Source organism: Urtica dioica, chromosome 8 (assembly GCF_054948205.1).
Source record: "Urtica dioica subsp. dioica isolate 48M chromosome 8, U.dioica_male_clone48M_v1_H2, whole genome shotgun sequence".
NCBI lineage: Eukaryota > Viridiplantae > Streptophyta > Magnoliopsida > Rosales > Urticaceae > Urtica > Urtica dioica.
The window spans coordinates 4114931-4138028 of NC_142763.1; the positions used below are offsets into that span (position 1 = coordinate 4114931).

Consider the following 23098-nt stretch of genomic DNA (forward strand, 5'->3'; position numbering starts at 1 on the left):
GACACATGAGGTTATTTTATAAACCATTCTTAACAATAAACCCAATACCAATAAAGTTCAAAACATTCAAAATGTAATACATACTAAGGAAGTTCTAGACATTCAAGGATAAAACATGTCGAATTACAAACCAAACCAATGACCAGTTCGGTTCGTTCTTCCTCAAGTACAAATAACATTGCAAACTTTCGTTGTCGTCTATGGTTGACGATATGACCCCGTCAGTTTCATCTTTGACGTTGATTGAATACGTTACATGGGTCACGTTCAACCGAGAATACAATGTTTGCTGTTTGCATCAAACTTGAGTAATTCAAATTGGTAGGAAGTCAAAGCGTAACAGTACCACCCTCTTGATATATGCCCGGTTTTATCCACTTCCCGCTATGCTTAGCATATAAACATATTTCTGCCATAGCTGTATACGTTCCGTCATATTAGATATGAGTATTAAAAAACGATTATTAACATCGAAAAACATCCAGTTCGTGACACTAGTGTCACGAAGTGAATCCACTTCGTGACACCCTGGAAATATCGGGAAACAACAAAAAACGCCATTTTTGACAAACAAATCACACCCAAACACAATGGAACCTATTTCAACATGAATCAAAACAATTAAACATGTTATTATATGTTAAAAATATGAAGAACTTACAAAAAAAATATGTTTGAAGAAGTTTTGGATCTAGGATTTGTAGGAAACATATTCAAACTTTATACTCGGGGCATCCATAGAATCGTCTTCCAGGGTTATCAGCAGTCTAGGAAGTTCGTTCAACTCCATTTAGACCACACGAACATGAAGGAGGAGGTCGTCGACGCTCGGTACCACCTCCTATATTTCCTGAAACGCGCGGCTTCCGACGTGTTGACGAACTGCAATCACTCGACTCCATCGTGATTGTATCAACTGTTATTTAATTCTGAAAGAATAGAATAAAAAACATCAACAACATGGTAAAATTTTTATTTCCAGTTCGTGACACTAGTGTCACGAAGTGAATCCAGTTCGTGACACTAGTGTCACGAAGTGAATCCAGTTCGTGACACCCTGGAAAAATTGGGAAGTGTCACGAACTGGATTCACTTCGTGACACCCTGGAAAAATCGGGAAGTGTCACGAACTGGATCCACTTCGTGACACTAGTGTCACGAACTGATTCACTTCGTGACACCCTGAAAAAATCGGGAATTCAACAAAAAACACCATTTTGACAAACAAATCACACTCAAACACGATGGAACCTATTTCAACATGAATCAAAACAAGTAAGCATGTTCTTGTATGTTAAAGATAGGAAGAACTTACCAAAAATTTTGTTTGAATAATTTTTTATCTTTGATTTGAACGAAGATGAGCTTGGATCTTTAATATCGAACAACCACTATGGGTTTCAGAGGAAGAAGAAGAGATTATGGTGACAACGTGTGTAGATTCCGGAGAGGAAGAAGAAGAAAAACGTTGAGTTTCAAATGGGCGTGAGGAAGAAGAAGGAAAAAAAATGGGTCTCAGTTTTTTTAGCGTGAGAAGTTGGGGAATAGAGTTGGGGGTAGGAAACTTACCGTCGACGAGCAAGATTCCGGCGACCCAAGTGATGAAGAACTCAAGAATGCTTCGTCAACTTCTCCAGCTCAGACCCAAAAAATAATCGGCCAAACTTGGTTTTAAGAAGAAAAAAACGTAAATGAGGAGATGGTAGGGTTGAGGGTAATTGGGGAAAAATTAATTTCTCTCACCTACCATAAGTACTATTTTTGTCAAAATTTTCATTTTGGGCTATATTTGGTAAGGGACATTGCAATGGTATTATTTGTGTCAATTCCCCTAAGTTATAACTTTATTCCTCAATAATTGTTTCTTCAGTCTACTATGGTAAAGGAGATAAATAGACTTTCTTTTTAGGTTCTATAAATTCTGGATTTTCTTTTCCTTCAATAATTGGTAGTAACTATTAAATAGATATAAGGGTTTTTATGGTTTTTTTTTTCTTGTGAATTGCGTTTAGTTAATAATCCGTAATACTAGTTACTCATTTTTTTTTTATAGTTTTTTGCATAAACATTTGATTTTCTTGTTTTTTCTTATAAATCACTTACTGAAGTTAATAAATATTGTTAATATGTTGACACTTCAGCCTTTTTACGGGATTTTTTGGGTTTATTCTCGTTTTCGATTCAAATGGCGAAGAATAAGAAAAATTCTATTCAAAATGGAAATTATTTTTACGATTATGTTATTTAGGGGAGTTGTTTCTTGTTTTATGGGATATTAATTATCACCATTATTTTCTTTCCCTTTTCACCACAACAAACTAGGTAACGGCCACGACTATGTGATAAATGAAAGAATAATCGTGTGATAATTGTCGCGTCTAATCACTTTGTAACAGTTCTTTTTTTTTTTTTTAGGAAACGTGGGCGATACCACGGGCAATTCATTAAAAACCCTCACATATGGCGGAGGAATACACCCTCATTTTGTAACACTTTATATTTGTGACGAGCCGACTTTTCGGACCGTCATACTAAGCTTAATTCTCTTACTTAGAAAAAAAATGGATAAATTTTTTTTTTTTAAAAGAATTAAGCTTAGTATGACGGTCCGAAAAGTCGGGTCGTCACAGTTGGTATCAGAGCAACGAACCTACGACCCCCCTTCGCTATCGATCGCACGGCTTCCCCCTACTCAAGTAAGTTAATTTTGTTTTATTATGTTGTATGTTTAGCTTTTCTCTTTCTTCTTTGTTAGATGGACGTTGAAGTAACAAAACACGTGAACGCGTAAAGCCAGAGCCGCATTGCTGATGGTGACCTCATGATCAAATTCTTAAGAGACAAATCCTCCGGTTCTTAGCAGCATGACGACAGATATCGTCGGCACACGAGAGTGGTGCAATAACATAGACATCCGTTTTAAGGTGTTGCAAGTTCCAGAGAGATTGCAAGTATCCTTTGCACAACTAAAGGTCCGCTGGAAGGTATTGGAGTATTGGCAAGGGATCACCCCGGAGCTGGATGGGAGTACATGAAGGATGGGGTTATACGAAATTTCACCAATATAAGGGCTGGCGTGCGAAAATGGAAAGAAGGCGTTATCGTCATGTTTTGAGGTCATGGAAGATGAGAGATGGGGAGACTGCAAATGAGTACCATAATCGAACCTCTGACATGCTATCCCACGTTCCTTTTATTTTGGATGATGAAGACGCGATTAGTATGTACTGGAATGGGCTTTCTGTTGGAAACGATCTAGGGTTTAAGAAAAAGTTTAACGCTTCGTTAAGCGGCGGAATTTTAAAAAATTTCTTTTTCAAGTAAAACAGTTTTTACTAACCTAGACAAAGTGCAAGTACATGTAAATAAAACTAATATGAGTATAATAAATTTACTAAGCTCTTTAGAAGCTTGAACGTTGATGAGCCATCGTCACTCTGTTATCTTCATCTAAAGATCTTCCTTGAAATATTCTCCTTCTGGCCATCGTTGCCTGCAACATTACAATATCTTACGCGTATCAAAGTCCACAGTTATTAATAATAAAACATTGGAATGGAATGTTAAAAATACTAAGTTCAACCCAAAGTCCATGAATGCTCCAATTACGACGTATTCTTATATCTATATAGCTTATTACTAGTATGCCAATAACTAACAATATCAACCGGTCTATACGATATAAATCATTTAAGAAATATATATTATATCTTAAACGCCACGAAAGACTAACCTTATTTTCCCAATTTGTGAAAATTATGACTAGAGAAAGAAGAAGTGATTGTAGAAATGAACCAAGCACAATCCCAACCCAAAGTCCCGTTCCTCTGAAGTCGAACCAAAATCCGAGTGTGACCGAAATGGGAATTCCGGCGAAATAGTAGGCTCCAAGGTTGACAAAGGCTCCCAAATCTTGCCATCCACATCCTCTGGCGATCCCCGAGAGGACACATTGTAAACTATCGAATATGACCCCAATGCAAATTAGAGCGGCCATTGAGGTCACGTATTTCACGACTTCCTCGTCATTGCTAAAAAGGTGACCCAAAACGCTACGGCCGACAAAGAGAGTCGAGCTCACGAGGAGAGCCTCTGAGACCGCAAGTGACATGACTGATTGCACGACAAGCCGAGCTGCTCGAGGGTTACCGCCTCCTAATTCATTTGCCACTCTCGTGCTATTCGTAAAACAAATTAAAACAATTTATAAAATAAATCTCTAGTGTTTGAACATGTTAAAAAAAATGATAAGAATCTGATGTCAGAAAAATATGAAGAGGCCAAACAAGATTTATAAGGTCACAAGTTACTCTTTGTCGAATTTGACTCATGTTAAGTGAGCTCAAAGAGTCAGCATCATATTAAATTATTAATAATCAAGCACCAAAAATAAAAAGGTCACGTGTTTAATTCTCCATGCTATAGCAACAATTGTTAAGGACGTCCCACGTCGAATAGATAAAAAGACCAAACAAAACATATAAGGTAATTTATATATTATAGTTTTTTTAATTTTTAATTTTTATTGAGCTACGTGATAGGATGAATAAAGATGAGTATGCCTCAAATAATTAACCGTAATTACCTTGCAGCCGCGCTAAGCCCTTCAGGTATTGTGTAAAGGGTAGTGATCGTTGATAAACTGTTTTAAAAAAATTGAAAGACAAGTATAAGATATCAATTATTGATCAAGAAATAAATGTTGAGATATCTTTTGTAATAATAGTTTACAAGTTATTGACAGGATATTAAACTCGTGAGTCCCAAAATGACCAATAAAAGTGTACGGAGAATAAATATTAGGATAATACAATCAGAATTTCAACGGCGTACGTACATACTCTCAGAGAAACGTATACAAACCATATAAGCATGCAAACATAATAATTAATGCTCAAAGTATTCCATCCTAAAATGCATACTTTGTTAAAGCTTGCAATTAATAACATCATTATTTAACTAAAACTTTCAAAAGGTTGACCAAATTGAAATTGCAGCATTTCAATTTGGCTACTTTGTTAGAGTGCCAATAAAATTGTTTATAAATTGATGAAAAAACGGATAAATCTATGAACTAAAAAAGGAAACTTGTCCATTAAATCTTCAAACTTGCATCTGTGAGATTTTCTTAAGGACATAGATAACATATGGTACTCTTGTAATTAAATTAATTTGAGTAATCTACATATTAAACCCTTCCCATTTCATTTTTTCTGCAAAATAATACCCTCACTTTTCAATTGTGCAAAATAATACCCGAACATTTTAAATTCCTGCAAAATAATACCCTCTTCCATACTAAAGTTGAGAATTCTTTTACATCATATCACATGGCTTATAAAAACTCATGATTTGATAACTTTAACTTAGCACATGCAAATACTTCTTATACACTATAAAAACTAAGTCCCCTCAGAAGCATAACATCTTAGTAGGAAAAAAAAAAAGAAAAAAAAAAAGAAGCATAGCATCAAAAAAATTGATTTAAAAAAAATTAATTATCAACAAAACTTAGCAATCTGCTTCTTTTGATTGAGACTCCGCTCCAAGATAAAAAAAACCGTCACTTGCTACTCCCCTGCAAGATAATGAAAAATCAAGCCCCAGTTATGGAAAGTTGACATTTGAACATTATGGACACCATATACAAAAACCCCATGAACATATTTTTTTTTTTTTTAAGAGCTGGCATTCACTCGCTCTCGTTTGTCGCCTCCACTTTTCTCTCTTTTTTGGCCACACATCTTGGTTTTAGAGACAGCAAGAAATTCCGCTTGGAAAATCAGGGTATCGTTCACGATAAATCCATTTGACTCATCGTGAAGATCCTCCAACGGCATAAGCTGAGTGAAGTGGCTGCACGGACTTTTGTTCGGGGGTTCAAAACATGAGCTCTCTGCAGCATATAGAAAAAGGATCCATTAGAATATGTAATGCTAAATAACCAATTTAAACGTTTCACATTGCTAAACGCCCAGTATCTTACAATATGTGGTTACGCGTATGCTCCGATGTAGAATTCTATTGTAAATGCTACTTCCTTATAAAATTGGGACCTCTACTACATAATTAGAGTGGTGTGATTAGCAATGGTCTAACGCCAAATATAAAAAAATGCTTATTATTTTTTAAGGAAATTATTCGACTACCGGGTTAATTTTTTTTTTTTCGAGAATATCTCATGTCTCATTATTATTCCAAGGATATTTTTTTAAAGCTTTTCCTGTTATATTTGACTTTTTTTTATTGTTTACCGTTTCCTTTAACTTTTTCTTGGTTGTTTACCGTCTAATTTCATATAACTATTAAATCATCTGAAAACTAAAAAAAAAATGAGGTTTTTATAGAATATTCAATAATTGAGGTATTCAGTGACTTATCATCTTTAAACGATATATGTGTGAAATTTTCCTTATTTTTTTTTAACTGTGAGTATCTGATTTTACCCAACTAAGCCCGCTAGTCTAAATCCTTGGGATCAATAGTAAAATGCATTTCTTTTGTTTTACAATTTTAGACACAAATTATAGCAGTCAATTGGATTGTTTGGTATTGTGCATCAAATTATACATTTAGCTCGATTTTTTTAACACTACATTGGACATGCTCTTAGTAGGCAAATTTGGTAACAATTGCAACAAAAAAAAAGGGTGGACATACCTGTGCGCTCAAAGTGTTTGCCATTGATTTGATCGAGCACTCTCAGCTTATACTCTGCGTAAACCGACCCGCGAATTTCACCAAATGTCACCGGAGATAGCTCCAATACCATTGATCTTATAACTCTCATACTTCCTTCCGGAAAGACTGTCGGAAGAATCGTAAACACCCTACAGAAACCCGGCACAACAACACTAATAATTATACCAAAAAAAAAAAAAAAAAACGCAAACACCAGAGAAAAACAAGACAAATCACGCACCACTTATTCGTTTTGTCCGAAGCAAAAACTTCGGACTTGTGCGATTCGTTCCCCAGCTTGGAGAAGTCCTTGATCACCCAAGTGAAGATTCGGTTGGTTATTTCTCTGCCCGTGAGCATCGAAACGCTCTCTACTTTGCCTCTGTACTCGATAACAAAGATTTCAACCCCGAATACGCACTCGCCTAGATGTGAAATGTAGCCTTTACAAGGATCCTCGAGAATCTCCAGCGGAAACGCTTTTGCAATTCCCGATTTGGTCTGAAGCCGGTTGAACCGGCTCACGGGATGGTCAGCATCTTCATCACCACAACGAGATACATTATTATTACGGAATCACTAGATACAGCATCTTCCTCGGTTTCTCCTATTTCGTTTGTGTTCGGTTCGTCCTCGGAATCCCATGGATTTTCTCCCACGGGCTTGAGTTCAACGTCTTTCAACTCTATTGTCGGTATCTTTTGAATCTAGTATACCAACAAAAAAAAAAATTATGATCAAGTCAGCGAAACATTCTTCTTCTGATTCACTTTAATTATTGTTGAACACTGAAATCACATTGTGAACGATAAATTAACTTTTAATATTTTGTCCCTTCTTTTGGATTTAGGCTTATAGTTTAGTGGCACGAGAATGGAGATCATCTTCGATCAACATGAATACCATCATTTAGACAAAATTCTGTAAGTGCTCTAAATAGTGGATCATTTTATATGTGTTTTTCGATTTCACCAGAAGAAAGAAAGCTGATATGAACCTTGAAGATTTCAATAGAATGGTACTGAATACAAGATAATCAAGGAATTCGAGAGACCCCAAACTCTCTCAGAAGGGTAGCGGTAAATGATTATTTCTAACCTCTATTTATAGACTAAGTGACAATCAACATATAAATTATATTTCCAGTCCTAACAAAAACATCTATAGTTCTGGACTATCTCACGAACCACGTATTAAATGAACATTTTGGAGCCAAAATTACCAAGACATGAGAAAAGGAAAGCAATTTTCTTTTGTGTTGTCATACATCTTTTGTGTTGTCATACATCTCTTGGCAACGTGAGTGTTGTCATTGTAACATAACCTTATCACATAATTATTAACCTTATCTCTTTCTGAAAAAAAAAAAAAAAAAACTTATCTTTTGCAGCCTTTTTTTTTTCGTTTACCCCAATGCTTTTATCTTCTGCCAACTGAAATTTTTTACATTTCATTCATGTCCCACCTCGTTTTATTAGTTATTTTGTTGGACATAACATTAAATGACATTTCACTCTAACCAAACAACTAATGGTTCGAATAGAATTAACCATGCAAGTGCCACTGTGAAGTTTCAAGACAGATGAATGTGAACTAAAATAAATATCCACTTTCTATTCAAAAAGCCATGTTTACGCATGAAACATTATATATAATACGACAACAATATATATATATATATATACTCTCTTTTTTTTTCAACCCCTATGTGTGTGAATCAATGAGACTACAAGCTAGAGATATGACATGTGTGACGAGGGATTCTCTTTTGTGTTGTCATACATCTTTTGTGTTCTCATATATCTCTTGGCAACGTGAGTGTTGTCATTGTAACATTAATTATTAACCTTATCTCTTTCTGAAAAAAAAAAACTTATCTCTTGCAGCCTTTTTTTTTTTTTTGCTTACCCCAATGCTTTTATCTTCTGCCAACCGAAATTTTTTACATTTCATTCATGTCCCACCTTGTTTTATTAGTTATTTTGTTGGACATACATAACATTAAATGACATTTCACTCTAACCAAACAACTAATGGTTCGAAATTCGAATAGAATTAACCATGCAAGTGCCACTGTGAAGTTTCAAGACACATGAATGTGAACTAAAATAAATATCCACTTTCTATTCAAAAAGCCATGTTTACGCATGAAACATTATATTAAATTAAAATAATTATTTTATCATATGCTTAATTATTTCAACTCATTTAATTGTTCACTTGATTAAAAAATATGATTATAAGTATATACTTGTAATGTGTAAACATATAAGATATATGTATGTCTATGGAATTTATGTATGGTATTATATATGTATTTGTGTTATTATAAACCAAACCATTAAAAAATTGTGTAGAGTTTATTATTATTATATGCACTATTCTTTGTGTAAAATTTCTATGTATATGAACTAAAACTGAAAAATCGTGCTGATATCGATATCTAACACCATTAGAAGTGTATTTAAACTTTAATGTGTGACCATTACCCTCAAAATCCTAATATCAAATATCAGCCAGTTTACTGGTTCTTGAAAGGAAAAAATAAAAAGGTCCAGACAAACCTATGTGTAATTGTGTTTTAGTCTTACTCTTAATACAAAATTTCTCTCTTTCCTAAATAACAAGTTTCAAAGCACAAAAAGGACACCATGCATGATTGCCAGTATAAGTGGGATGCAGAACATTCAACGAATTATTTTTTGTTTCAGCCATGAACTCAAATTATTAGTTTAAATTATATATATATATATATATATATATATATATCAAAATTTAAAAGCAGATTCATAGATGAAGACAAAAGTCCCAATAGGACATATTTTTAACTGTAAATGTGTGAGTTGTCTATGCTTCTACTCGAGCATGATCAGCTTTTCGTTTGCTCAACTTGCTCTCCATATTTATTGTTTTGCGTGTATAGGCTCACAGTTTTTTTTTTTTTTTTTTTTTTTAATATAAGCTTATTGTTTCTCACGAATTAACAAGTAATAAAAGACAATTTAAAATAATGATTGCATAACCACAAGTTTCCCTATAAATAGACTTCATCCACAACAAGTTTTCATATCTCTCAAGTCTCAACAACATCACTGCGCTTCTCATCTCTCTCTCTCTCTCTCTCTCTCTCTCTCTCTCTCTCTCTTCCTATCTCTCCCTCTCTCTAAATTTGCCTATATCAAGTATCAACCACAAAAAGTTAATATCACGGCTAGAAGCATTTAAAAAAAATATTACCGCTACTCTCTCTCCCTCTCGCTTGATGTATATTTATATATATATATATATATACATACATATTTATTATATTTATGTTTGTGTTAATTAGAGGAGACATGGTGGTGTATGTTTATAGATGCTGACAGAAGATAGAGAGCACAGATGATTTGAAATGCATGGAAGCTATAGCATCTCACTCATTCGTACTCTCTATCTTTCTGTCGTCGTCACTTTGATATACAACATTATCACCTAAAGTCCCTCTGGTATAACTAGGTGTTTTTTAATCTAAATTTTCTTTATTTTTTTTATCTACTGTGTTATATTGTTCGTGGGGTATTTTTATGGTAGTAGAGTTAATCTTTTGCTTTTAATACAGACGCATTGATTTTAAAATTTTGCCGATCTACATACATCTCTAGGGTTTTCATTTGTATATGTATATTTCTAGGGCTGACCTCTAATTTCAGCGTGGCATACAATTTACAGATTCTCATTTGATTACGAGTGTATCAATGATCAAGTTCATTTCGTATTTCAGATGCGTGATTTTCCTACTGAAAGCTAGTTTTGAAAATCCACTCTTTCCATTTAATGTTTTGAATACCTTTTTATTTTACTTTATCCTGACAGATTATTGCAATCCGTATATTTATTCAACTGTTAAGATATATCAGAAGAAATAATTCACCCATACAAATAAGATGAGTTCTGTTATGAACTAGTATTTTTTTTTAGCTACTACAAAACAAAAGCTTTGTTTGGCTTAGTTTAAGTGTTGTATATGTAATTTTGAGATGTTCTTTTCAATATCATCTGTATCAGTGTGCATACATTGGAATGTTTGGAATCTATTTAGTGGCAAGTGTTTCGTCACGTTTTATCGAAAAAGGGTGTTTTGATGTCTGATGTCATAATTATTAAAAAGAAGAAGAAGAAATTTGAAGTCTCATTATGTACATTTTTTATTTATTAGAAGCAAAAATAACTTCCAGTTTATTGCAAACCCTAAACCTACATTATTAGCTATATATAACAAAAAAACAGAATATAAGCAAAATAACATATATATCTATGTATGGATTATATGTAATTTCTGCAGATTCAAAACCCTAGAATTGGAGAACGGTGGTGACCGAAAAGCCCTTTTGGAATGGTGGTGACCGGAAAAACCCTTTTGTAGGAACGATGTGATGAAATCAAGTGTGTCTTATTTGGTGAAAGCCAATATCATTCTTCAATAATCTTACCAGCTATTGTAACTTTGGACGATTACAGTTAATGTCGCCACAAACATTATACGACAAATTGGAAGAATGTATATGGGACTGAATGCAAATTAAGATGTTTTTTTAAGTCTTTATCTTTCTGTGAGAGTGTTTTTGAGGGATATAACTTTTTATGATGCCTTTTTATCAAGGGATATACTTGCAAACATGGATTTAAATGTCGCCGAAATTCTCCGATTTTCGCCGGCGGTGTCGTTTTCGTCGGGAAAACGGCCGACGAACTCATGAAAGTCGTTTTTCCATGTTATTTCGTTTGATTTTCTCTGAAAATGACATGCCGTTTGTCCATGTTATGTCGTTTTCGGCTTGAAACTATAAACTCATTCTGGAAAAAAAAATGGCGGAAGCAAAATGAGGAAGAAGAAGATGAGAGAGGGGAGAGGAGAGAGACGAAGTGAGAAGAGGGAGAGAGAGGAGAGAGAGAGAGAGATAGACCTGACCATTCTGGGGCTTGGACGATTAGTTTAGAAGTTCGCGACCACATTCTGGTATTTGTTTGATTACTCAGTGGTTTTCGTTAGCTTATGAATTCAATGCGTTCATTGTTATAAATGATCATCGATCTCTCGATTTGAACCTTTTTAGCAGATGTATATAGAGTTGACTAAGGCTCTTTGGTTCAAATTATCTACCATTGTAACATTTTTCATTGCTAAAATTTGAAACTTGTATTCTATTTTGTGTTGACCAAGAAAAATATGTGGTAATGAGTAAAAGTGAGGGAATTATTTTGGGAGTTTTTTCACAACATTTATCAATTTTTTCGTTATCTTTCTTTTTATATGACTTTTTATAATATATTTTTATCTTATCTAATAGTGTCGTTATTTTCATTTTTATTTTTTGAAAGCTAAAGTTCTTTGTTTGTTGGAAGAGAATTCAACACATCCTCTTTTCTTCCCGTACTAAAAGCTAAAACAAACAAAAGGTTGTTTTCTTATTTTATTTTCATCTCACTTTAATGCATATGAATAACCTCCTCAATGTTTTAAAGGCTATAGTTTATTCCCTGAAGTGTAGCTATCAGCATTTTCTTTCATATGTTGATGAGGGCTATCAGAAATTGATATTTAGACTTGTCTATTTTATTTTATTTTTAGTATGGAAGTTTCAAATTCAAATATATTTTACAAGCATGTGATGATGCATTAAAGGGAGAAAAGCAATTCATAAAAAAAAATTCCAACAGTACTTTCAAACAAACATTTCTTAGAACTTTTTTTTTCAGATGGTCAAATATTGGAAATTTGTCTCGCATAAAAAAAATTGGTATTGGAAATGGAAAACAGGTGTGTATAGAATCTCTACAACATCACAAAATTCCAACAAGAACAAGAGTAACAACCTTTTTAATTTTTCCAAGCAAAAACTATCCTTTTGTTTTCCGTCAATTTCTCCATCCATCGTCACAATCCACGAATTAATTAAAGTTCAAATTACCAAAATCAATAGAAAATAATCCACGAAAGTGGGTCCATATTTTGTATTATTATTTGTTTTATAGCTTTTTTGCGACCAATTGATTGTGTCACGAATCAAAGCACTTGAAGAGTTAATGCTCATCTGTGTATCTGTGTTTCATTGGTAAAAGATCATTCAATGCAAGAGCAGAGAAACTGGTATGCTTGTTAAGTTGTAATTATATACTTGTATATATATGTACATAAATATATATATTATTATATATATATATATATATATATATAAAACAATTAATGTCCAAATATTAGTTTTCAAAGTGTGTCTGAGCGCAATTATAATAAAATCAACCCAAATCTTTCTTAGCAGAGACATATTAGCAATATAGTGAAGTGATGATCAAATGAGTTGTTTCTTTTGGCTATCTTCATCATAGTTATAACTGATAGTAATTATTGAAGAAGAATGTGTTTGAGCTTTAGAGGGTAGTAATAATAAAAAATATGTTTCTTTTCTGAATGAGACAAAAGCGTGGGGTTTCACACTTGTTTTATAGGGCTTCATGTATGTGTATGTATTCAAATTAAAATGTCTCAGTTTAAAGTATATAGTTTGTTAGAACTTAAAAGGCTGGCTATGTGTTGGTGAATTAGGTGAAGTTTTTTTCTTTTTCTTTCTCTAGAGAGGTTACATTACCATAGCTAGCTTCAAAGCAATATATACACTGATAAGGACTTACTGTTTAATTCTTGAATAAAAACTTAAGTTTAAAAGATGTACAGTGCAATGTTACGATAATTAGTTAGACTGTACCGTAAGAAGGGAATGTATGAATATATGGTATTAAAAAAAGATAGTGAAAGTAAAGACAAAAAAACATTGGCTATGCTATGCCATATATGTAATTGAAATTTTAAATTTCTTATTATTTTGTTTTGCTTTACTAGCTCTGTATTCAAAACTTGGTCAAAGATTGATCACTTGACATGTAACTTCACTTTCTAGTTTTTAGACTCCATTCTTTGCTTGCTTAATATGCATAGTCGGTTGCAACAACTACAGAAAATGGACATGCTTTACCTTAAAAATATGAACGGGTATCTCCTATTTGGCTGAGATTCATTTTTCCGAAATGGTTAGAGAAGAAAAATTAACAGCTTAAAATTTAGCCGAAACATTTTTTTAAATTAATTGAATCTCGATGACAGTGTTGTCACAGATGTTTTTGCGAATAAATAAGCCAAATATTCGTGTCATTTATTTTGATTATTTAACTATCTTTGACAACAATGCCGCTAGAACAATTTAATGAATATCTCTTCAGCAACATTGTCGTTGAATAATGTAAAATATGCGGCGATACCTAAACATGAAAGACAAAGAGATTTATAACTAATTAAGTGATGTAGACTTGGATTATAGGAAAGACGGAAAAACACTCTTGATCAAAAGATCGATTTTTCATTCATTTTAAAACTGCATTACAATGAGGTCTAAAAGCCTATTTATAATAAAACCTTAATCTCTCTCTACTACGATCCTGAATTCAAAAACTAAATAAAATAAAATATTCAATACTTTAATACGTATATGATACTAAATAAACCTATTTAATTATATATATATATATATATAGAATGTAAGAATTCGAATACATATATATTATAACTAATATTATATATTATTTCTAAATTATATATAGAAAGGATATTAAAACTTACGTATGTAATACTATATATAGGATATAACTAATACTATGATATATTAGTGATATATATTATCACGTAGAGAATATGCTATATAACTATAGTATCTATTTCTATATAGAGAATACTAATACTTAACTACTACTAATAAAACTAATTCTGATTACAATATATTTAAAAAATAAAAGATTAAGATTTTCTATTAAAATCTCATATTTACTCTGCATCATTAAGTCTGTTTACACTTAAGGATTTTAATGTAGCATACGTTTTATATATATTTTTTTTAGCCGTTATGTTGATATGACATTGATTCAAACCAACTCCTCCCACACAGTATATCATCAAGTATAGTGCAAAATCTTCTCCAATCACTACCAAACCAACTTTATTTTACTATTTTATTGATTTTAATAATATAGTAATGAAGGATAGTATTTTTAGTGTGAAATTTAGTGTTGTGATTGGAGTTGAAAAAAAAAAAAATTGGCGCTAAAAGAAGATTTTGAAATTGAAAGAGATGGTATTCAGAATTTCAGATTTTTAACAAAATAATATTTATACTCTCTGATTTTTATTTTAACAAAATAGCGCTAAAGGTGTTTTTATTTTATTTTATATAAATGTGACATTTTGCTTAATGTTTTTCCTCTCTTTTGTTATGGGTGGCGAACAACACAACTTAGTCTCAACTTCTTGAGGAAAACGCCGGAAACTCACAAGCTCGAAGCTTCATAGCACAGACATTTAATTCTAGATTTAATCAAGGCAAGTCAATTTTTTTATGAGAAGTACTGAACCTATTAGCAGTGTTGTTGAACTGAACAAAAAGAAAATTATTTTTATTTTTAATTTATAATCACTTCATAATTCGCTTGGTATTTCAATCTTTTATTGGCTGTGTACATATTGACAGACAAAATTAGTACAACATATAGAATAGTTGACTTTTTTTATTGTTTACCGTTTCCTTTAACTTTTTCTTGGTTGTTTTTACCGTCTAATTTCATGTAACTATTAAATCATCTGAAAACTAAAAAAAAGAGGTTTTTATAGAATATTCAATAATTGAGGTATTCAGTGACTTATCATCTTTAAACGATATATGTGTGAAATTTTCCTTATTTTTTTTTAACTGTGGGTATCTGATTTTACCCAACTAATTAAGCCCGCTAGTCTAAATCCTTGGGATCAATAGTAAAATGGATTTCTTTTGTTTTACAATTTTAGACACAAATTATAGCACTCAATTGGATTGTTTGGTATTGTGCATCAAATTATACATTTAGCTCGATTTTTTTAACACTACATTGGACATGCTCTTAGTAGGCAAATTTGGTAACAATTGCAACAAAAAAAAAAGGGTGGACATACCTGTGCGCTCAAAGTGTTTGCCATTGATTTGATCGAGCACTCTCAGCTTATACTCTGCGTAAACCGACCCGCAAATTTCACCAAATGTCACCGGAGATAACTCCAACACCATTGATCTTATAACTCTCATACTTCCTTCCGGAACGACTGTCGGAAGAATCGTAAACACCCTACAGAAACCCGGCACAACAACACTAATAATTATACATAAAAAAACAAAAAAAAAAAACAGGGAAAAACAGGACAAATCACGCACCACTTATTCGTTTTGTCCGAAGCGAAAACTTCGGACTCGTGCGATTCGTTCCCCAGCTTGGAGAAGCTATTGATCACCCAAGTGAAGATTCGGTTGGTTATTTCTCTGCCCGTGAGGATCGAAACGCTCTCTACTCTGCCGCTGTACTCGATAACAAAGATTTCAACCCTGAATACGCACCCGCCTAAATGTGAAATGTAGCCTTTACAAGGATCCTCGAGAATCTCCAGCGGAAACGCTTTTGCGATTCCCAATTTGGTCTGAAGCCGGTTGAACCGGCTCACGGGATGTTCAGCATCTTCATCACCGCAACGAGATTACATTATTATTACGGAATCACTAGATGTATGTATATGTATGAAATTAAAAGATTTTTTTCATGTATGTCTCCTGAATAATTCGTACCTTGTACGGTCAAGTATTGGTCTGTCAAATCATTGAGCAAAAAGAACTTGAAACTCACGTAGATATCGAGCTCGAACCCGGAGCGGTTTTTCTCCTCAGCAGATTCCAAGTAGAGTGAAACGTGGTCGGCACCACCGTTCTCGAGGTCTCCTTTCGGGTGAAGCCACAATCTCCTAGGAACAAACTTGAGAGAAGATCACATATTTTAAAAAAAAAGGGAAAATGACGGAAAGTAAAAAAAATAAATAAATAAATAAATAAAAAATAAAGGGAAAATGACGGAAAATTCCTCGAACACAATGGGCCGCATAAGGTTACACGCAGTGGGCCCAAAATACCTTCTAGCACTAAGGCCCATTTCAACAAAAATGTGTAATAAGTGGGAAAATTAATAATTGAAAATTCGTTACTCAACTTATTAACTAATCAAAAAGGTCAAAAATACCTTTTGACCGGTTTAAATTAAAAAATAAATAAAATAAAAAATTATTTACATGGCAGTTTTTTTAACTTAATTAATATTGAATTAATTTTCTTACTTTCTCATTTTCTATCTCCATGTAAGTGTTGATAATTGTTAATGACAGTTAATCATAGTTTTTTTTGTTTGTTTAAATTGATTAATAGTAGTTTAACAAATGGGTTTTTAGAATAACTTGTTTTTTACGCTCATTTATAATGATTTATAGTAGTTTATAACACTCGCTTTTTTATTGAATATATTAAGAAATGAAAGCTTACCCGTAAATAATTGAAATCATACATACATATATCATACAAAGAATAATCAAACACATATTCAATTTATGAGACTACATAACAAAAAAAAAATGAAACGTAAAAGTCCTTCTTGAATGCTCTCTTTCCTATATTCACGCTGAAATACAGCTCAATTAAAAAATAAATATTAATTATTAACTATAAGAGATTTAGAAAGAAAAAATCAGAAACCCATAACTGATAATTGTAGTAACTGTTATTACCGATTATTAATCATACGAAAAAAAAAAAAAAAAAAAAAAACCCCAAAACTCTAGAATGAATTCATAGAATCACCAATCAATATGAAAACCATACACAATTCCGAGCCCAATACACCAAACCCTAGCCAATCAATATGAAAACTATCCGCGATGCCGACCCCAAAACCTACTAGAAAATAAACTCTGTTCACAATTCAAGAAGTGAAAAAATCCCTCAGATTACACTCCACTATCCAGCTAATAGAAAATTAAGTCTAAAATAATAGATTAGACATCTCTTTTCATTAGCCTGCCCACTCCGAACACTTATTTATACTTAAATATAATTAAATAAATAAATAGCATGAAACTCAATAAAAAAAATGTACTAATTTACCAAACGGGTGTAACATGCTAAGTGGAACTAAAAAAAGTCAGGAAGAGCAGCCAATCCATACCTCCGACGAGTCTACGGAAGTGATGCTGAAATCCCCGAGCCTTCTGAGAAGGGGCTCATAAGGACCGGAGCGAAAGCGTGAGGCACAAAAGAGACCCTTGACTCGCCTGACGTGAAGCGCTTGGTCGGTTTGTGGGAGCTCGAGCTTGGTGAGTGAATCGGGAGAGTTTCAAGACGTGCTCGATATCTTTGTCTCCGAGATCCGGACGATCGGAGCTCGAGCTCCAGAGAATGTATTTTGTTTCTCTAACGAGGTGAATGTAGTCAAGTTTGCAGCTGGAAAGCAGGATTTCTTATTCCTTTTCGGATAGTCTGGTTATGATTTTGTCTTCCTCGGTTTCTCCTATTTCGTTCGTGTCCGGTTCGTCCTTGGAATCCCGTGGATTTTCTCCCACGACCTTGAGTTCAACGTCTTTCAACTCTCTTGTCAGTGTCTTTTGAATCTAGTATACCGAAAGGAAAAAAAAAATTATAATCATGTCAGCGAAACATTGTTCTTCTGATTCACATTTATTTTTATTCTTAGGACACTGAAATCACATTGTGAATGATAAATTAACTTTTAATATTTTGTCCCTTCTTTTGGATTTAGGCTTATAGTTTAGTGGCAAGAGAATGTAGATCATCATCGATCAACATGAATACCATCATTTAGACAAAATTCTGTAAGTGCTTTAAATAGTGGATCATTTTATACGTGTTTTTCGCTTTCACCAGAAGAAGAAAAAAAAGCTGATAAGAACCTTGAAGATAATATATTCAATAGAATGGTACTAAATACAAGATAATCAAGGAATTCGAGAGACCCCAAACTCTCTCAGAGGCTAAGCCTTGCACAAAGGTAAATGATTAATTCTAACCTCTATTTATGAACCAAGTAACAATCAACATATAAATTATATTTCCAGTCCTAACAAAAACATCTATAGTTCTGGACTATCTCACGAGCCACGTATTAAATGAACATTTTGGAGCCAAAATTACCAAGACATGAGAAAAGGAAAGCAATTTTTTACCAAGAGCATCATCATCAGGACATGTAAACATCCATTTATAATTCATAAAGAATAATAAGAAAAAAGTTATGGAAGGAAATTCATACACACAGCATACCTCGGGAAAACCAATGAACATGGGCAATGAATTTACACTCCTTGCAACAGTATGCACAGATTCGCGGGTCCCACTCAAGCTCGCACACGTCACACCGAGGACGAATCGGTCCACTTGGCAGTTGTCCCACAAGCTCCCAGTCACGGAATAGATCTTGTCCACGAAGAAGAGGACGACGTATGCGATGGTCCGGTCACAGGCTGACCCTGCAGGGACGGCCGATAAGACCTTAATCTCCTTGGGCCTTTTATTATTTACTGTAGGGTTAAATTGTTCGGCCCAAGGATTAATATATCGATACCGAGGTTTTGATTTTTTTGATATATCGAGTTTTGATTTTTTTGATATATCGACTACCGACGGATATATCGATGGATATCCTATAACAATTTCATTACCGATTACCGATTACCGATTATACCGAACCGATTGATATCTCGACAGAAATTTTATAACATAATATAATTGAAAAAACTCAAAATATATATAAGTCTCCAAATCCTAATATATTTTAAAAATAAAAAATTATGATAAGTTATATGCATATATATATGTATATTCAAAGCTTTATATATATATATATATATATATATATATATATATATATATATATATATATCTATCTATCTATTTGTATTATATATAATATACATAAGAAATATTGATAATAAATAAATAAAAGATATATAAAAAAAAGATACTGTTGAATTAAATCACCACATCATGTCATCAAGAACACAGTTGAATTCATTTTTTTTTTATAAAGAAACTTAAATTTCTTATTAATATCTCACTCCCGCCCGGAGGCAGGAGACGGAATAGAGAAAATTCCATTGCTGCATAGAAGGAAAAGAGCCAACGCCTCACCAAAAAAAAAAATACAACAAAGTTGACTAACCATAATCGGTGTGTTTTCTACAACTCGGCCACTTTGTACCACAAAAAATCGTTCCGCTAAGAACTTGCTCACACAAGCGTGTCTAAAAATTCACTTATGGTTGTGTGCCTCACTTCTGGGTACAGCTTGGTCCCATCTACCCCGCCAAAGGCCTCGATTTCAAAGTATGTTTGGTCTCCTTTCACGAAAGCCGAGTACACAAAAACCATCTCCATTTTCTGAGGATATTGGGTCTCTGCATATAACCCTCAAAATTGATTCACATTGTCATAGAAACACCCACTGAAAATTAAAATAAAAAAAATTCCAAATTTTCATTACCGTGAATCCTCCGAAGAAGCTCTTGCTCCGAAACGAAAACCTTTTCAAGCTTCTTCCCAATCTTGCCCTCCCAAATCCCGACCAGCTCGTTCATCGAATATACACATTCCCCGGAGGCCTCAAATACACCGCCATTATCGTGAATGCAGCCACGTCTCTCTCGCTCACAAACACGCCTGCCAAGAAAAAAAAAACACCGTTAATCATAAAACAGTCATTCAACTGAATCCACAGGCTTTCCGTGCTATCACCTTTGGCGGTTCCGTCGCCAAAGATAGTGACACAGTCCCTCGGAGGAGAGCTCAGACCGGGCTGGACGAGCGAGGGAAGGAACATCCTCATGAAGTAGTTGCAGCATATATAAGTGTAGGGAATTCCCAGGGATTCGATCAGGCGGCGAATCTTGGCTTTTCTCGAGTAGAAACCGCCATCAATATCGGAAACTCGAGCCCGATCTGGATCAACTCCGAATTCAGACGGAATAAACCTCTATCAAATTACAAAAACAATGAAGACTAATCAAACAGAGTTCACTTCACCTAGGACCCAAAATCTGTCAATCATTCACAATTCGATTCACCTTTAACATAAGGGAAAATCCGTGGAACTGAAATTCTCATAATTAATCACGACTGAGATAAAAGAGAAAGAGAAAAGCGAAACTGACCTTGATCGAACCAGATTGGTTGATGACTTTGATCAGAAGCTTCTGAGAGAGAGCTTCCTTGCTCGGTACTGCGGAGATTACGACATCCACTTGCTTCTCGGCCTCGACCAGACTCTGCTCGTCCTCCAGAGAACCCTGAGCGATACATAGTGAGCGAGAGAGCCAAAATGCAGAGATACAAATAATACATATATATATAGAGAGAGAGAGAGAAAGAGAGAGGTAGTGACCTTGAGGATGGTAAGTCCGGCGGCGGAGAGGGATCGGAGTGAATCGGCGGCGAGGGAGAAGGAAGATGACCTACCGAGAGCGAAGGTGGGATGAGATGATCGGAGGCTGAACTCGGCCAAATGCCTTCCCAGACGCCCCGTCGCTCCGACGATCAGAATTCTATTCTTCTGCTTCTGCTCCTCCATTTTCGGCTGTCAATGGTGGCTCTCAGTAAGCTATGCTCGCAAGTCGTGTGCCAAAACGACGTAAATACAAATAAAACGACATGCGAGTGAAAAATGACGATCTAAGTTTTGAATAAGTATCCTTTAAAATTGGATTTTTTTTTTTTGTGTCTCATTTCACATTTATTACAAAATTCGTCTCTTTTTTTTAATGTAAAATTTTATGCAAATATAAGTTATTTTTAAAATAAAAAATGGCATAAAAGTTTACCGATCTCAAAATAGGGACGCAATAAATATCATTTTCTCTAAAATATATACAAAATATGATGCATTAACAAATATAAAAAGGACATAAAAAATTATTATAGGTTAATTAATGCCATTTTTTCTTAAATGCGTTCCTTTTAAGATGGTAGACTTTTATGTCCTTTTACATTTTTTATTGGGATCCCTTTTTTATTCTTCTAGTAATACCCTATATTTTATAAGTATTAATTTGTAAACTAATTTTAAACCCTACAACTGAATAGAGTGAGGCAATTATGTCCAAATAAAAACATCTATCATAAGGGACCTTATAATTATCGTCATCTTTTCAATATTTTTAGTATAAAATTCCATTTATCTAACCTAATTATATACACTAGTGAGTCTCGCTTATAATTATCGTCATCTTTCTTACAATAACATATTTATCTAAGCTTATCATGTTTAAGAACTGAATTCAGGTGTGCTATTAAGTTTGGAATAAGTTAGCTGCGCTCGTGGTAAGAATGATTAGAGAACCGGTCAAATTAAAGTTAAAAAACAGAAATACCGTATTCAAATCTAGTATCAAATGCCACTTAGAATTCCATTAAAAAGGTCTAATTAAAAAAAATAAGTTATCTACCCAAACATCAAAACTCGTCAAATTCAAAGACCCTACAGGCAAGCATTCTACTATAAAAAATAAAAACATTATCATGATTAGAAAATTCACCCAGGAAAAAAATAAATCGGTTCAAGCTTTTTATAACAAAACAAAATACAAGAAAATCAATGGAAATTATTATAATTATTATTATTACTCAAATACATATATAAGCTAATGAGCGCAATTAGAACCACCGGGTCCTCCGTAAAGAAATCTATAGCCCCAATAGTCAGACGATGTGAGCCTATCATTTTTCAATTTAAAACACTTAGACGTGCCCATAATAAGCTCTTGAACATTGGGGTCATTGTTTAGAGGCGCAAATTGTTTAAGGCCATCCAAAGCAAAATGCAAGTTTCTGAAATAAGCCGCGGTGTCATAGAACCCGTCCGGGAATCGCCCCTCGACACTTCGTCCGCTCCGTGGGCCAAATCAGGCACTATCTCCTTCGGCCAATATCCTATCATGACGTTTTGCTCCAGCGCCACGAACCACAAAATTAATAGTCGAAACGGAACGCAAATCAGTCCAAAAAATCCTTTCGGCCAATAAATAAAAACTCATTGAAGGTTACCTTAGACCCTGAATTGATTCCTATGTATTTTGGTACTTAACTTCTAGGAGAAGAAAAAAAAAATGCTGATTTAATTTGTGGTGTTAATTAATGGGAATTTATTGTAAGAGCTATTGTGGTGAATATGAGATAATGAAATGCATGATAATGGAACAACATGAAAAAAAAAGAAAAAAAAAATCTTAAATTTTGGTCTTTTTGTATGCTATATTCGTTATTGGGTTCTATAAACTAGAATAATAAAAGGAAAAATTGTACAAAATAGTCATTTGAAACTTATTGATTAGCAAAATAGTCAATATTTCAACTTTTCAGCAAAATAGCCAAATTTACGTTTAAAAAAAAATGGACAGTCAAGATTAAATTTTTTGAAGATTATTATGAGCAATTTATCACTTTCAAAAAAATTAATCTTGGGTTCAAATTTTTTTTTGAAACCAACA

General features: G+C 33.6%; 2 protein-coding genes and 2 pseudogenes across 3 annotated transcripts; all 4 read right to left on the reverse strand.

The window, feature by feature from the left end:
- Positions 1-3403: 3403 nt before the first annotated feature.
- LOC149387396 (protein DETOXIFICATION 13 pseudogene) lies at positions 3404-4111 on the reverse strand (annotated as a pseudogene).
- A 2855-nt stretch (positions 4112-6966) lies between these two features.
- Positions 6967-17934, reverse strand: LOC149387397 (uncharacterized; the record flags this gene model as incomplete). Its single annotated transcript, XM_089622137.1, has 5 exons — positions 6967-7388; positions 15689-15858; positions 15945-16242; positions 16350-16533; positions 17770-17934. Coding segments are annotated over 5 exons (855 nt in total), but the record flags the coding sequence as incomplete, so codon positions are not given.
- On the reverse strand, positions 17930-20014 carry LOC149387398 (putative pinoresinol-lariciresinol reductase 3 pseudogene; annotated as a pseudogene). Its single transcript, XR_016300667.1, has 3 exons — positions 19780-20014; positions 18882-19087; positions 17930-18211 (listed from the first exon to the last, which is right to left on the reverse strand). The product of XR_016300667.1 is annotated as a putative pinoresinol-lariciresinol reductase 3 pseudogene (transcript).
- Positions 19814-21213, reverse strand: LOC149387399 (putative pinoresinol-lariciresinol reductase 3). Its single transcript, XM_089622906.1, has 5 exons — positions 20998-21213; positions 20768-20902; positions 20352-20589; positions 20101-20276; positions 19814-20014 (listed from the first exon to the last, which is right to left on the reverse strand). The coding sequence occupies exons 1-4, from the start codon at positions 21181-21183 to the stop codon at positions 20191-20193; spliced, it is 645 nt and encodes a 214-aa protein (XP_089479032.1). The 5' UTR covers positions 21184-21213; the 3' UTR covers positions 19814-20014; positions 20101-20190.
- Between the last annotated feature and the right edge of the window lie 1885 nt (positions 21214-23098).

What these genes read in the sequence shown, in the direction of transcription:
- LOC149387399 (XM_089622906.1), bottom strand. Translation starts at nt 21,183, where the DNA reads ATGGAGGAGCAGAAGCAGAAGAATAGAATTCTGATCGTCGGAGCGACG. An exon ending in ACCAATCTGGTTCGATCAAG is followed by an intron (nt 20,590 to 20,767) that starts GTCAGTTTCGCT and finishes GTAATTTGATAG; the next exon opens with AGGTTTATTCCGTCTGAATT. An exon ending in TGGCGACGGAACCGCCAAAG is followed by an intron (nt 20,277 to 20,351) that starts GTGATAGCACGG and finishes TTTTCTTGGCAG; the next exon opens with GCGTGTTTGTGAGCGAGAGA.